We start from the raw sequence: 15,519 nt of genomic DNA, 5'->3' as shown, positions 1-15,519 counted from the left end.
AAGCTGAATACTTCAGGAACTTGGGCACCTAGCCTGGTGTACTAGTACAGTAGAGTTCCTTAATTTGATTTGTAGATTAAATCAATCCAAACCAAGAGGTCCCTGCCCCTTCTTTAATTTGACAAGCTGGATAATTTGATCCAATTCGTTGGCCCCATAAAGGTCAAAATAATGGAAGTTGACTATATGTACAAACAACAAAGCGTTGTACAATTTTACTGGCTAGTGTTAGAAAATTCATTGTATTCTCAGATTTGGTGGCCTGCAAACTTTTTGCGCAGAGTGCACATGCATGCATGTGTTCAAGTAAAACTTGTAAGGCATCACTATGCCTTTTGTGTTTCTTCATTCCTGCAGTTTCTGCATTTGTACTACACAGTGTCTACCATGGATTAATGTAAAAATTGGATAAAAACATAAAATGAATGCAGATGGGAGGACCGTGCAGAAAAGTTGCCTTTAAACACCTTAAGGGGTCTACAGTCCCGGACTACTTGGAAGCAACCAACAATGCAAATTACTTCATGTATATAACATAATTAGAGGTGTAAGAATACTGATAAGTACATTTCAAGTTGAATATAGACACGAATCAAGAAAAAAAAATATATGATTGAGTATCGCATATAAGAAAATTTATGACAAAGTTTAATGCTTACAATCTTTACACAAGAAAACACGGTGCTGCACATTCTCAGTAATCAACTAGCATTGCAACTAGATACAGATGTCTGCAGTCTGGCGGTCAGCACACTACAGCCCTTTCACACCCGCCGTGTAAGTTTAAACTATAGTCTCGTGAGGGATTGCTCGAAACTAAAAAAAATACCGGTGTGCGTCTCTGGGAAAGAGAAGCCACCGTATGGTGTGTAGCAAAGTTGGAAGCCATGAACAACGTTGGTGCCATCCCGTAAACAAGCTACCATAGATGAGACATTTTATCAGCTTCCAGAGTATCGTGCAACTGTTTTGCATAGATATGCATCAATTCGGCACCAAATCGAATGTGTTAGATCGCCGAATAAAGCAGCGACAATTAGGTTTAAGGGGGGAAGCTACCATGGAGACCGAACTTTTTTATTTTTTAGGATATCCAGATGAAACTTTCAGGGTATGTTCATGCCACCGAACTATGAGGAACTGCAAAGTTTCATGAAGATGTGTTTATTAGTTCCAGAGTTATTGAGGTCTAACTAGGTCATTCATGTATATGCCTGAGGAACAGCCTGGAGAAATACCAGGACATGGTAGGAAACTGAAATGCACTGTTATGATGGCTTGATAGATATCCCAGGGGGCTACAGAGCCCTTTTCTTTAATTTCCCCTCCAAAAAATTTTAAGACAACTTTGACTTTGATGCAGCCAGTAATGACCACATTCATCAAAAATTAATTGCTTATTGTAGATTAACTGCACCAGCTCTAAAAAAAAGAAGCCTGTTACCCCTGGAAAAGTCATTCAGGAACAGAAATGAAAAAAAAAAACGCATACAAATCTGAAGAGTGGTTCTTGAGATATCACCTTCCCCAGCACCACTACTAGCGAAAAAAATCCATTCCGAGAAAACAGGCCTTAAATGAAATGCAGAAATTATAAGGAAAAGGAAACAGAAATCGGCCAAAAAGACAACTTGTCACAGGCGGGTGTTGAACCCACATTTTCTGCCTTGCACTGCAGTGTAATGACAGTGTAATACCAGTGAACTACCACAGCCAGTCCTTCTGTCAACATTTTTAGGTACCCTTGCGTACTATAAGTACAAGATTAACCCTGGGAGTGTTGTCCAGCCCCACTCAAAGCCATGGCAGCCAATATTAAAGCACATCAAATGAAAAATTTTAATAGAAGCTGGCAAAAGTGTGGCAAATGATGGCAATTTGCATAATTACGTGCCCAATGCTAGGAGACAGTAAGGCTGTAGTATGGGCCAGATATGAAACAAAGAAGACCTATAATGAAAATGGCAAGTTGAAAAAGTATGTACACTTCTCACCAGTCGGTATCTTGTATTTATCTTGCTCCTTCTTGAATTCACCAGAGACGATCCACCGTGTTACATTCTCCGGCTCTTCATTTTCAGGCAGTACTACTTTACGTACAACGGGAGGCTCTCCTATCAATTCCTCTGAAACATGAAAAGGAGAACATGCTGCGAAACAAGGACACTATGACCAGATAACTGTCGGTTTTACGGTATACTACTTCTATGGGCCACCCAAGTGCGTTGCGTCATAAAAAAATGCGGTACTGAATACTACAATTTTCAGTATTGCACAACCACACCATGCAAAACTCCAAAATAACTTCTGTGTAAACACTCAGGTTAATTAAACATAACCCTGCTTTAAAAAATTTATCAAACCTTTAATTTGCAGGTCCATACTATCAGAGCTGGTGTTGGATGTCATTTAAGTTAATGCAGAGGCAAATGATTAACATCTATCAACAGCTACATGCCGATTTGAAAGTAATGTGAATTTGAATGTAATGTGAATTTCAGTAGTAGCGCTTGTCCGCATCTTTCGTGTCTTCTTTGTTTGTATGTGTAATTTTTTTCGCTGTATTTGGAATTTACAATGATTTGAATGTGCTTGTGGCAAAAACAGCAGCACATATATGCTATGGAGACAGTTTCACAAAGAGAGTAGGAATGGGATGTTTGTAACATAAAGCGCTCGTTTCATTATCACTACATCTTACGATCATCCTCTTTCCCTACTGTTCCCTTTTCCTTTTGTTTTCCATGGAGCAGCAGGACAGAAGTAAGTCCTTTGGGCTGACCTCTCAAGCTTTACATCAGTAAAGTCTCTCCCTCTCCAAACAACATAAACACTTTAAAATGGTAAGGTAAACTATAAATACAAAGCTGACATGCAGCCAGAAAGGGTTTTATGGGTGCCTGATAGAATGATTCTTGTGCAATTCTGCTTGCATCTGACATGCGCAGTTCTGTACTAAATGGCTCCTGTGGATTGTTACCCAGCAGAATGCATCAAATTCACAGTGCATTATCCAAGATTTTAATGGTTCATTTTTACCAGTTTTCCCAACTGAATGCTGCCAAGAATTTAAAAAATAAAAGAGTTCTGCACAAATGGAACGAACTGTCTGTCACTACAAGTAATCTGTCCTAGCACTCAGCCACTGTTCTCATTTTGCCCAAATCAAATGCCTTATTAAGCTTAATTCAATTACATTTAGTTACTCCATTAATGACCACAGCAGTATCATAAATAAGAAAGTTTAGGAGCATCTCAAGAAACACTTGGATCTAATGTTTCCTAAGAGCAACTTCATTAATGTATACAGCAATTCAGGCCCAATATTATAACCTCAAGAAAGTGTGTTATTGTCATTTTTGCCATTCCTTCCACTTCATGGCGTAAATTTCTGCAGCGCGAAGCACTGAAGTGCAGAAAAAAAGGACAAATATTGACGAAGGAAGAAGGATTGCTTCAATCATTCCAAAACAGGCACATACATTCATTTGCAAAAGTTTGCAGGACAAAACTGCAAAGGTGCCCCTCACACATGTGAAACCTGAACAAATGACAAAAGAATTTCTTTGGCAGCATACCTTGTGGCATCACATTCTGGGCCACTGCAAGAATCTCTTCGGCTGGCTTTAGCACGTCCACAATGTTTATCTTCTTCACATCTTGATTTGAGGAGGAAAGGAAAAATGATGGCAAAAAGTGCCTTATTAACGCACACTTCAAAACTTTCAGAAACTAAGGCACATGCATGCTGCATGTGTAAAGACAAAACATAGCAAGTATCACAGTTTAGGAAACAGTTAATGGATATTTTAATTTAATACCAATGTTGATAACAAAATGCCGGACCTTGCATCACTAACACTATCGTACCATCATGACACAAAACAATATTTGCTGATGCGATGTTGATAATGCTTAGGTATGATGTCATTAACATAAAAAATGCATGCATTCATTTCTTACAGGTTTCTCTTGCATGCCTGTTAACACCCCCGATTTGTCTAGGAGACTCCCGAATTCTAACCAATCTTCCCAATGGTACCGACACAGCCATAAATGTTCTGGAAAACTGGCCCAACCCCACTCCAATTAAAAGAAAAACAAAATAGTGTCATGCAGTACAGTAGCATTGTAATTGCCATTAAGCACTAGGCAGCTAGCTGAAGCCAGATTTAAACCCAAGCCATTTGTGTGTAGGCAGTACAGGCACGCCTAACTCGGTTCGCTTCATATTGAGACATATGTTGAGGAATGCGCGTGAGAGAAAGGTCTAAAATGCATTGCATAATGGCTGGTTTTTATGTCAGCTTCGCCGCAATACTGATGTGTTATGCGGTGAAGTATATTAAAAGTGTAAAGGGGCCACTGTCACAGGACATGTGTTCCTTAATTAAACATGCATGCATGCGTCGTCTCCAGTCACAGTATGAGCACCAAGAAGTTTATTAACTGTACTGGCAGCCCTTCAGAGGTGTTTCCAATGTTGCTGTGTCACAACTACTAGTGCCAATGCGGGAAGAACTGTAAACACAGTGCTCGCACCCATGCCCGTGCATATTGGTATGACATACAGGCCACACCTGTGCATTCTGATCAAGCCATCATGCCAATACATATTGTGTGAACGAGGCTAAATTAGAAAGCATGAGCTTGGCACTATCATAATGAATACAGTCAAACCCACTTATAACGACACTGGTTTTAACAATATATCAGTTACAATGATAAGAAGCTGCTGCACTGTCAACCTTTGTACATTTTCCATGGTGAAATAACCCGCTTACTACAATGCCCCGATGCCGCATTATCAGTTATAACGATGAAGTCTGGCTGCTGAGTGTCCATGCCGAAAGGTAGTGAAATGCGAAATCCTTGAAAAGAAAAAAAAGAAAACCAGAAATTTGAGCCGCCAAACGATGGCCCTGAAAGGCGCTGCACGCTCATTTTCCAACCTTCTCCACGCGCCTCTTTGCTGTCGCCCTCCCACTCCACAAAATGCAAATGGGCTGTGCCCATAGCTCTACGCCACACCACCCTCAGAAACACGAATGGACCATGTCAACTGCGCTGCTCCCAGATTACACGCTGGCTCATCATTCAGCACAGTTCTGTAAACAGCGTAATAGCTCATGCCATATTTGTTGGCTGCGTCGAAATCATTCCTGGCCACATGGTTTTTCAGCCTTGTTTGACTCACCGCCGAAACGGAAGATGACTGATCCACCCGCTGATCATCGGCAATGCACGACGTTGCTGTTAAAAAAAATCGTACGGCTACAGATGTGGAAACTAAGTGCTTCTAGCCAATGAGGCGATCGTCGTGAACGTGCTTGCACCGGATAGCGACGGCGATGACAGTAGCAATGATGCAGTAGGGCAGGCTGCCTAAATGTTATCCTCACAGGATGCCCACCAAATGATTCAGTCCCTCTGGCGCTTCATTTTCACAAGGAAGCTTCTGCTCCACTACGTGGAGCACCTGGATGCCTTGAAGAAGGATGTCAGCAAGCTTCACGTAAAGCATGCAAGGCTGACAGACACGGTTTTCTCGTGCAAGCCAGTGAGAAGTGTGTGGCGAGATGCTTGTGGCGATCTTGCCTCAGCATTTCTTCTGGATTTCTCAAGCTGACGGGTTGCTGTGGCAAACTTCTCGCATGTTTAAAGAGGCCCCTTTTGGAGCCACCAAAGCGATGCCTTGTCGAAGCTCACATATCGCCCATGCCCTTCTTTGTATTTGTTATATCAGTGCCATTCCTTAATGCCAACAGCCGCAGCTTTTTACACACGGTCGGAGCACTCAGGAAGCAGTTAAACGAGCGAGCCCAATCAGCAGCCGAATGGAGGAAGGTGGTGGGGTGGGGCACTGGCTTCCCCACAATTATATTTTTCTCACAACAGCTCTGCCCATCCTTCTATTTTGATTTCTTCATGCAACTCGGTTATAACAATTATCGGCCACAACAATGGAATTTTCGAGGCACTTGAATATTGTTGTAAGTGGGTTTGAATGTACAACTGTTCAACTGGTGTCATCACACGGAAATCTTGCCATCTGTAGGTTAGCCAGGCCAAGCAGTTGGTCAAAATGTGTGTAAGTGTCTGCACTGTGCCGTTTAAGTTGCTTTTGCTTAATTTCACTGCCAGAGTACATATTTCAAACTGCGAGTGAATATTCACCCCACTGCAGTCAGTATTTTGTCAGATCTTGTATTTCTTAGTTTCTTCATAGCTGTAGAACGCTGACTGAGATAAATCATGACCTCACCAAATTTTCCATATACCTTATTATACCCAATAATTTGTTACAGTCTCTGTTTGTTAAGTCAAGGTTCAACTGCAAAAAGTTATCTCTTACTTCAATTACTTTTTAAAGATCAGTTGTGCCTTTGACATTCATAACGGGAGCACAAAATTTTAAAAAGTTTATGCTTGTTGTGGTAGATAGAACACTGAGCATTACAGATCCAGGTAGATGTCAAGGAAATTGGGAAATCAGTTTATCTTACCAGAATTTTAACTTAACAGTTCATTGAATTTGTGAAACTATAAGGTCCCTGGCCTATTTAGCATAGTAGAGAATTCATATCAGCAGAGTTCAACCTAAAGGGAGAATGCTGTTAGTGTTTCAAAACAGAAATAAGGCTATACTAAGCAACAAAGTTGGGGTGGAACCATACATAGTACTGCACATCTGTTTCACCTGCATGATGCTGTCCCAGAGGCTCAAATGAAACAAATTACAATGCTACACCTTGATAAACTTCCAGATGTGCCTTCAAGAACAAACATAATGCTCTTAGGTTTCCTCTGACGATTTATTGGGCAAACTCCTGCATGCCCATCAAGTGTAACATTGACATGTATTTAAAAGCAGGGTATCGCATAGGAGATGTTCTCAGGAAAAACAAGTAGGTCAAAGACCAACAGCTCACCGTCCTTATTGGTGATCTCTACGTTGACTTGCACAAGCCCCTCTCCTTGCACACACTGGTCAACTAAATTCTTTGTGGCGTTCAGCTGCAACAGTTTGAAAGCACTGGTGGATCACTGGCACACATCCTGGCTGCCCACCATTCCAGCAACAACAGACTTATCCCCAAATATACATGATGACATAGTACAAGGTCTGTCCCAAAAGTTCGTGCAGTACGTCTACAAAAACTAATTCCACAAACACAGAATGAAATAAATAACCATGTAAAAACACAATGCACTTTCACTTCTGCTGAAATAAAAACATGCATTAAATAAAACCAACCTATTTGCTTGTATGCTCAAACAGCTAGTCATCATCATTAGAAGCCTAAACGACTGCAATAACCATATTTCATGCCAGCACCATGTAAAGGGGGCTGAAGGCAACGAGAGAGTGGCATTGAAATTACAGATTAAATATTATGTTTATTCAAGTATGGTGATCACAAATTTTCACCATCATTCTGCTCAAGTACAGCACAGTACAGCTGGGTTCAAACCTAGGAATAGCTTGCTACAACAATCCTACTTTAGATGGCGGTTATGTCTCAGCCACCCTTTGTCTCTTGATAGCAGTGGAAGGCGAGATTACATTATTAACACCACTCAGTCATTCAATATGTTTACACCCAGCACAAAGCGTTCATGAAATGTTTACTAGAACTATTTCAGGCCTGTGATTGTTATTCACCAGACGCTACAGAGCATTTTTTATGGCAGAGAATGCATCTGTCTATATAATGCAGCCAAGCTTCTCCTATCAACACGATTTCAGCAAGGAACAGCACAAGAGCTTCATGTAACACAGGAACCATGCTGTCCATGTCAACATCAAAGCTCCACTAGCCCTGTGCAATCAGCAGCAGATTCACAGTGACAATGTCAGGCAATTAGGGTCTGAACGCTTGTCCACTCAGTTTGGCTTGATCATATGTATACTTGCCTTCTACACAGGGAGAGTTTAGGCACTAAGAGAGACCAGAAGCAGATGGCTGCCCCAGGAAAGGAGTGGGTAGCGCTCGTGTAATAACATGTTGCAAAAGAAGCAATCAATTTGCACTTCTTTGCAGTTTTGCAATCAATTCTTTTTCTTAGTTCACATGCTTCACATTCGCCACACTAAAGTGGGGTTCACATTACTGGCAACACTGTATTTCCACTGCACTTCTACGTGGTATTATGTGGCACACTTAAAGCAGCTGGGGTAGTTACTCAGTAGCATGCTTTGTTGGCACACAGCACACCCAGTATCTAATCCTGTAGAACAATGAAATCATCATCATCATGTATTGTTCCCTTAAAGATCCCTACAGGGTCACTATATAAGGAGGGGATACATCAGTGTAAGAAGGTCATACATAAAGAATAGGCATAAAAAGCCAAACAAAAATCTATAAGAGTAACAAAGTGGGCAGGAAATGTTAAGCAATCAATACAATGAAAAACAGAACACAGTTGAAAAAGAAGACACAGTAGTACCAGCAGCATGGATAGCTGGGAGAGGAGTGCATGGAAAGTGGCTACTGTAGGTTGAAATGGACGGTTAATAGCTGCCAAAATTTAGAGGGATTGGACTCAGTAACAATAATTTCGGGAAGATTGTTCCATTGTTCTATGGCAGTGGGAAGGAAAAATTTATTGAAGGCATTGGAAAAACCGTGCAAACGCCGGATGCCCAGGGAGTTTAATAATTGGCGAGATGAGCGTAATGGAGCATGTAATAAGTTATCGCATAGTGCAGGAAAGTTCAAATATAATTTACGGAAGAGACAAAGCATTGAAAGTTTACGGCAGTGCGCTAATGGTTCAAGACCAAGAGACGATTACATGTTAGTTACACTGAGCCGGTGAGTATATTGGGAAGTTATGAAACGAGTTTCCCGGTGCTGGATGGCTTGGAGCGAGACAGTCAACTAGGCCTGATGAGCATTCCATATTGCAGAGGCATATTCCAGTTTGGCGCAGATGTATGTTTCATATGCTAGTTGTCTGATGGAAAGAGGGGCATAGACAGTGATCTTCGGATGAAACCAGCTGTTCTGGAAGTGCTAGTACAAAGCTTTGTGATGTGGTCCACCTAAGTTAATTTGTTTGTTATTTCGACACCTAAGTACATGTATGAGTTTGTTAGTGATAGCGCCACGGAGTTCAGGGAGTACGGGAATAGAGTAATAGAGCATTTATGTGAGACATGCATGCATTTACATTTCAAAATATTTAGCCGCATGAGCCAAATGGAGCACCATTTCTGGATTCTGTTCAAGTCGTCTTGTAATAACTCCTGGTCGGTATCATTGGAGATGTGAAAATAAATGATGCAATCGTCCACAAAGAAACGGACAGATGACGAAATCCCAGATAGGGGGTCATTGTAGAAAATTAAAGAGAAGTAAAACAAGAACAGAACCCTGGGGTACTCCAGAGATAACTTTTGTCCACTGCAGAATGATGGCCCCCTCCTGCAAACTTTAATTACTCCTGTCTTGCATCAATTCCTTTAATTGTACACCTTCAGATTTCCTAATTTCATCACACCCCCTAATTCTCGGCCGTCTTTAACTGCATTCCCCGGTCCCTTGAAACCTATTTTGTTACTCTGATAGACCATCAGTTATCTGGTGCACGCATGGATTTACCGACAAGGGAACAGCTAGAACTGTTCTTATAACCATAAATCAGTTTGTGCCTGTGTGATAAATGGTCACGACCCCAACTCTTGTTTCGAACCCTGGAATTTGTACCCCCCCTACACACAACACTTTTGAGCACACGTGTTTGTCCGCTAGTAATCCTCACACATAGCCCCATGCCTCGCACAAGTTTGTCACACCTAGTGTAAAACACTATCAAAGCAACAAAGTAAAGTTAGAAAAATGCAAGCGTCGTATAAATACCTCTTGTGTGTCCTGAAGAAAGAAGGCATAGCCCTGCAAGCTGATTCCTAGGCGCTGTTCCAGCAGCGTCCGCAGCGTACTAAGTGGCTCAGTGATGTCCATGTGCTGGGCAATTACCCCAACTTGAAGGCTGGGATAAAGCAAAAGCCACATGACACAAACAAATATGACACATAATAGTATGCACACTTTGTGCATACTACGACTAAACTGCACCTGTTGGTTGTAGCGCTCTGGAGTAAAAATTTAACAGCACAAAGTACAAGGAAATCACTCTGACCCTACAAAGAAAGCAAATACAAAGAAAAGCTCATCGTAGGTGACCATCGGTCCCTCACACTGAGTGGCCTCCCACAGCTCGAGGAGTGTCAGATACAGCTACAGCTGTCTACATCAAGCTCAGGCGTTTCAAGCTATTGTCCATATCAAACAGTACAAGTATCCTTTTGGTGGCACCACAGAAGAGTATGAGTGCATTGCTAATTTTATTTAACTTCTAACTTTGCTGTGCATTCAATACATTGAACAAATAGGTGAATGCCCTTGTAAAGTAGGCTTTCCCTGCTTCACTTGCTGCATTCGTGATACTTCCCATGGTCTTGTTCAAACAAAGCTGAGTGATGCTGAACCAGTGTTCTTTAGGGGGTTTTCTCTAGCGATAAACCACATGATAAAGGGATATATGGGACTAGTATAAGTCATGCAGAACAAGGAAAAATTACATAAGCATACCCTGATTTGCTTATAAGTCCATAAGTATCCCATCTTCGACCCTTTTCTCTTTGTATTCATGCACTCACTCTCTCCCCCCTTCTCCTGGGGTGCTGATTTAGGAACTTCTGCTCTCTGAAGGTTTCATTACTTGTAATGTAATGTGTTCAATACCCTGTACCCCCCCTTTTATTCCTGTTCCTCTTCATTATGCACATTTTAAGGGCACAGTCACTTAATGTATCGCATGACACTTATTTGCATACTTTCCAATGCCTTGGCCAGAAAATAAAGTGCAAAAGCTAGGTCTGTGAAGAAAATGACTATACAGTTGGTCTAACAAAGGCAGATGAAGTCATTGGCCGCTAAGGAGTTTGGTGTTCCATGAAGCACACTAAGTATGAGTCTTAAGAACAAGGCTAACAAAAAAATAAAAATGATGGTGTACAGGTGCACAGACGATTGTTGAGTGCAAATGTCATCATTGAATAAAACCAAGAAGCCCTTCTGGTTTCTGGGCATTTGTGTCGTAATTTTATCTCTGAAGCTCATTTTTGACAGCTCATATGAAGTCATATGAGAAAATTCTATAGTATATAGCTGTCTGATCCTGTGATCCTAAGGTGCAAGGGCTTCCCATCTAAACAAAAGTTAGATACAAAATCTGAAATAGCAGGTTTTTTTTTCATTCTGATTTGTTTTTCGATCTTACAGAGAACATTTGTGCAATTCAAGAATGCTTATAATGCATTCTAAGTTAATGTCACATCAAAAGATGTTGCCTTCAGCCCTGCTGCTTCTGTCTGGTATAAGTTAACAGAAGCTAAAGAGAGAGCAGAGGAAAAGCTCTCCTAAGCCTCTACTACTCTCTGATAATATTAGGGCACAATTAAAGAAGTGCACCTGCCCGCAATTCTTGCATTTAGTCAGCAACCGTTCAGTGAGGACTACTTACCTCTCCTGAAGCTGGTTGAAGAGACCCGAAGGAGTAGCCACAGTGGAGTCCTGAAGAATGACATTGGTGGTGGTGCCATCGTCCGATGAGACGATGGCCTCCACAGCCTCAAGCATGGTGGTGCCGTCGATGACAATCTCCTGGCAGCCACCTCCTGCTTCAGCCTTTCGGTCCTCTTCTCCCAGGGCCATCTCAGCCAGGGCGGCTCGCTTCATAACACTTCAAGCAGCACACAGCTGTTCAGCACATGCATGTGTGTGAGAAATAAAATTATTAGATAGTGATAGAATTATTAATTTTAAATGTTTTCCTAGTAATAAATATATTAAGACTTGATTTACTTGTCTGGTTTGTTGTAGTTCTGGCTTGACATCTATACTACTGATAGTACTATCATTAGCATGCTGTTGACTGTACTTCTTTTTATACCATCAGTAATTGGTTTCGATAGTATTATTGTTAATTTTGAAGCATTAATGTGCAGTTCCCCCACCCCCTTCATCCCCTTTCATGTTTTAGTTACCGTAACATTACAAATCTCTGATCTGTCTCACCCATTGCACCAAAGAATGAGCTTTTCACATATATATCTGTGTTATAAACCTTCTGTAGCTATATGGTAAATCGTCATCATCCAAATTATGTGCACTACAGAACAAAGGGCCCTTCGAGAAATCTCGAAGTACACTAGTCCCACATATTAAAACTAACATGTCCTACAGATGCAAGTTTCTTATATCATCATTAAATCTAATCTCTGCCACCCTGAATCATATCTTCCTCTCATTGGCATCCATTATATCATTTTAATAAACAGCCAGTCATTTGTTTGATGCATTACACGGCCTGATTAAGTGTGTCTCTTCCTCTTATTTTCAACTAAAAAGCTAACACTTAATGACCAAAAAGTCATGCATCTCGAGTTTGTTAAAGTAAGTACATCCAGGAGGTACTGGCAAAGCAGTACATTCTAAGCTTAGCAGACAATGAGCGTGAACGTTTCCTGCACCAAAACATATGAAGTAGAAAAATACAAATACCTTGCAACTCATGATGTCACATTGACATAGTGGTGCTGACATGTTGAAGCAAAATTATCAAGAACCTTACCTTCATTTAGTCTAGTAATAATCAGCCTTTCTCCACTAAATAAATGAAGATATGGTATTGATTTTAAAATTTCATGAGTCTTAGTGTAGACTCTCTAGTGTCTCCATAACTCCAACCTGTCCAGACAGGCCAAATCCATTATTTTGTACCGATAAGTGCACATAGTTATTTGAGTCTATCCAAGCTGTCATGTGAACATGGTGCATTACTACTTGTTGCTGGGCTAGTTGGTTCATACTCTTTGCAGTGGAAAAGACGTGAATACAAGTAAAGAAACGACTAGACAGGAAAGAATGTTAATTGCAACTTACTGTATTCAGAGGTGAAGTGTGCTTATAAGGATGGAGGCATATTACATAAGAAAAACAGAATATTTGCATAAACAACGCATCAGTGGGCTTGCACAGCAATGAACATCAATTCTTCACATGCTTCCTGGACTAAGCATGCACTTTGGTAATTCAGAGTCAAATGCTATCTGGCTGGTCCACAAATGTGGTTGTGCGTGCTGGCAACTTGACTGTAAAGCGTACCAGTCTTCCGAATAAAGTTAGTTGCGAGTAACATTCTTTTCTGTCCAGTCATTTCTTTACTTGTTTTTGCAGCTATTGCAGTGCATGAACATGATGCCACTGGAAGCCGCGCATGCTTGATGCTGCTTTCTTGGGTGCACTCTTTTGAAGACTAGTAGGTTTGTTTTTCTAAGAATGCAAAATGCTGTGCTAAAAGCAATAGACAGAGTGTAAAAACAAGAGACATTCAAGCTGGTGGCCTGCACAGTCCTGTCCTTGCTCTCTTTTTGTGGGTGTGTGCATGTATGTGTTTTTTTTTCCCTTTGATTCTGTGCAGCATTGCAAGTTCTGCTTTTGCGACTTTTCGCCTTGACATCCATTTCTATGGGTAAAATGATGACAACACATGCCAACTCAGGGAATCAGTAACTGCATAGCGGTTGTCATCACGTGGGGCAACAACTTCTTGAGCAAGGCAGCCAACAAGTATATGAAATCGTATTTTAAATATGGGACATCACAATTTTCAAGTGAAATTACAGAGTAATGAAGAGCAATGTCCCATATACCAGTCTAGTCTTTCTTTCTCTATTTTGTTTTTGTATATGTGGAACGCTTAAAAATGCTGTCATATTAGGCCCCTGCTGTATTACACTGTGTGGTTAGACAAACATTAGCAACAAGAAAATGTGCAACAATAATCTTGTAACCTAGAATGTACTAGTTTGCTATTTAATTGCTTACTTTAGGGCAGATGTTGTAATTGTGAATATAATACCAAGTAGTAGTGACGTTATGTCTGCTCAGCAGAAATCCTAAGCACATTTTATGTATTTAATTATTGTTGAAATTTTTTTGCTGCTAATGTCCACCCTGCCACTTAGCCTACCTACAAAAACAAGAGGAGTCAAGACACAAGATTTCTTTTTTAATGTTCTGCATATATAACAAAAAGAACACCTCGTAGGCTATGTTTGAGTGACATTAAACATAACACGACTTACAACTAATAACACAAGAGACTGATTATGTAACACTTCAACCTTTCAACGAAGATGATGCAGGCCTCAAAATATTTATACAAGCTGAAATCATGCCGACACAAAGCGGAAGCAAAATGTGTTGTAGTTAATCGTAACTTGTTCGCATTCCATGACAGACAAGGTGGAAAATCATGCAGTACACTATGCAATACACCTGCCTTCATTGTATGCATATCAGAGACGGGGATTTGGATGCACAAAAACATAAGAACTTGCAACTTACACACAACCTAAGTGCAGTCTTTGCATTCTTTTGTTTTTTTTTGTCTATTGCTTCAAGAGCACTTGTTTCAGCGTGTCTGATCAGTATGAACATGATAATTTCATGCCTTCACAGCAAAGTGCACATCATTGAGTTACTTTTCATTGGCTTGCTACTAGAAACATCCTAAATGTTTCACTAAAGTCGACCCTGCACTCTTGAATGCGAGTTGTCGATTCCATTAAGAAGCATCAGATCACAAACAGGTTCAAGTGAATATAACACTAATCGATATAATTAAAAGCAGGGGGTGTAGTCTCAATCTAAACAAACTAACCCATATATTCATACTTAATATTAGAGTATGAAAGGCTATAAACAAATGTAGTGGCAGCAAGCAGTCATTGATACTCAAGGCAACAATTTCATCCTGTGCACTTGAAATGAATTTAAACTGATTAAATGTGCAGTTTATCTCCGTAAAAATACTTATTCTATACAGACTTTGTCATACTCTTATGCCTTTTTCTAGTTAACACACCCTCCCTTCCCTGTGCTGCCCATTGTGGACATGAAAATAAAGTGGGGAATGTTACTAAACGTGTTTAACATCAAGGGAAACACTGTTTCTGACGAGATGTGTTCCTTCGGGTTTTAATATACATTACTGTTGGATGCATCTCCTGCTTAGCAGGTTTACTTTTCGGCTCGTAAAGCTTTAACCCCCAGCATACCGGCACTTTCAATTATGCTTGGGTCAATGCAGGTCAAACTTAACACACACTGTGCTCTGGAAAGGAGCAATTTTCGGTCGCACTTGACCTCAAAGATGTTCATGCTACAGTAGTGTTATTATGGGTGGGTACTCAATAAACCTAATTCTTGCCAGTCTTGGCCACACTTGGTGCACGCATGAAACATTCCAATGCAGGCCAGGTTCAACGAGGACTGAATGCTTTCATGCTACACTAGTGTTATTGCTAGTCCTCAACGTCATTCCTGAATGTCTTGGCCACATTTAACGTATATGCACGAAGCATTCCAATGTGGACCAGGTACAATGAGCATTAAAGGTAGTCATGCTATAGTAGTGTTACTATGGCTACTCAAAAAACAA

The 15,519-nt window shown here is 40.7% G+C and overlaps 1 protein-coding gene across 1 annotated transcript in view; it reads right to left on the bottom strand.

Moving 5' to 3' along the window:
• LOC135920920 (GA-binding protein alpha chain-like) overlaps window positions 1–15,519 on the bottom strand; it is a 30,266-nt gene that overhangs the window by 13,646 nt on the left and 1,101 nt on the right. Inside the window, exons 2-6 of the mRNA XM_065455194.1 lie at window positions 11,536–11,771; window positions 9,870–9,999; window positions 6,933–7,017; window positions 3,579–3,659; window positions 1,995–2,126 (exon numbers count right to left, since the gene is read on the bottom strand). Coding sequence (XP_065311266.1) covers window positions 1,995–2,126; window positions 3,579–3,659; window positions 6,933–7,017; window positions 9,870–9,999; window positions 11,536–11,750 — 643 coding nt within the window. The 5' untranslated portion in view covers window positions 11,751–11,771. The remainder of the gene's footprint in view (window positions 1–1,994; window positions 2,127–3,578; window positions 3,660–6,932; window positions 7,018–9,869; window positions 10,000–11,535; window positions 11,772–15,519) is intronic.

This window comes from Dermacentor albipictus, chromosome 4, assembly GCF_038994185.2.
Source record: "Dermacentor albipictus isolate Rhodes 1998 colony chromosome 4, USDA_Dalb.pri_finalv2, whole genome shotgun sequence".
NCBI lineage: Eukaryota > Metazoa > Arthropoda > Arachnida > Ixodida > Ixodidae > Dermacentor > Dermacentor albipictus.
The sequence above is the reverse complement of the archived record's forward strand: the minus strand, read 5'-3'. Positions and strand labels throughout refer to the sequence as shown.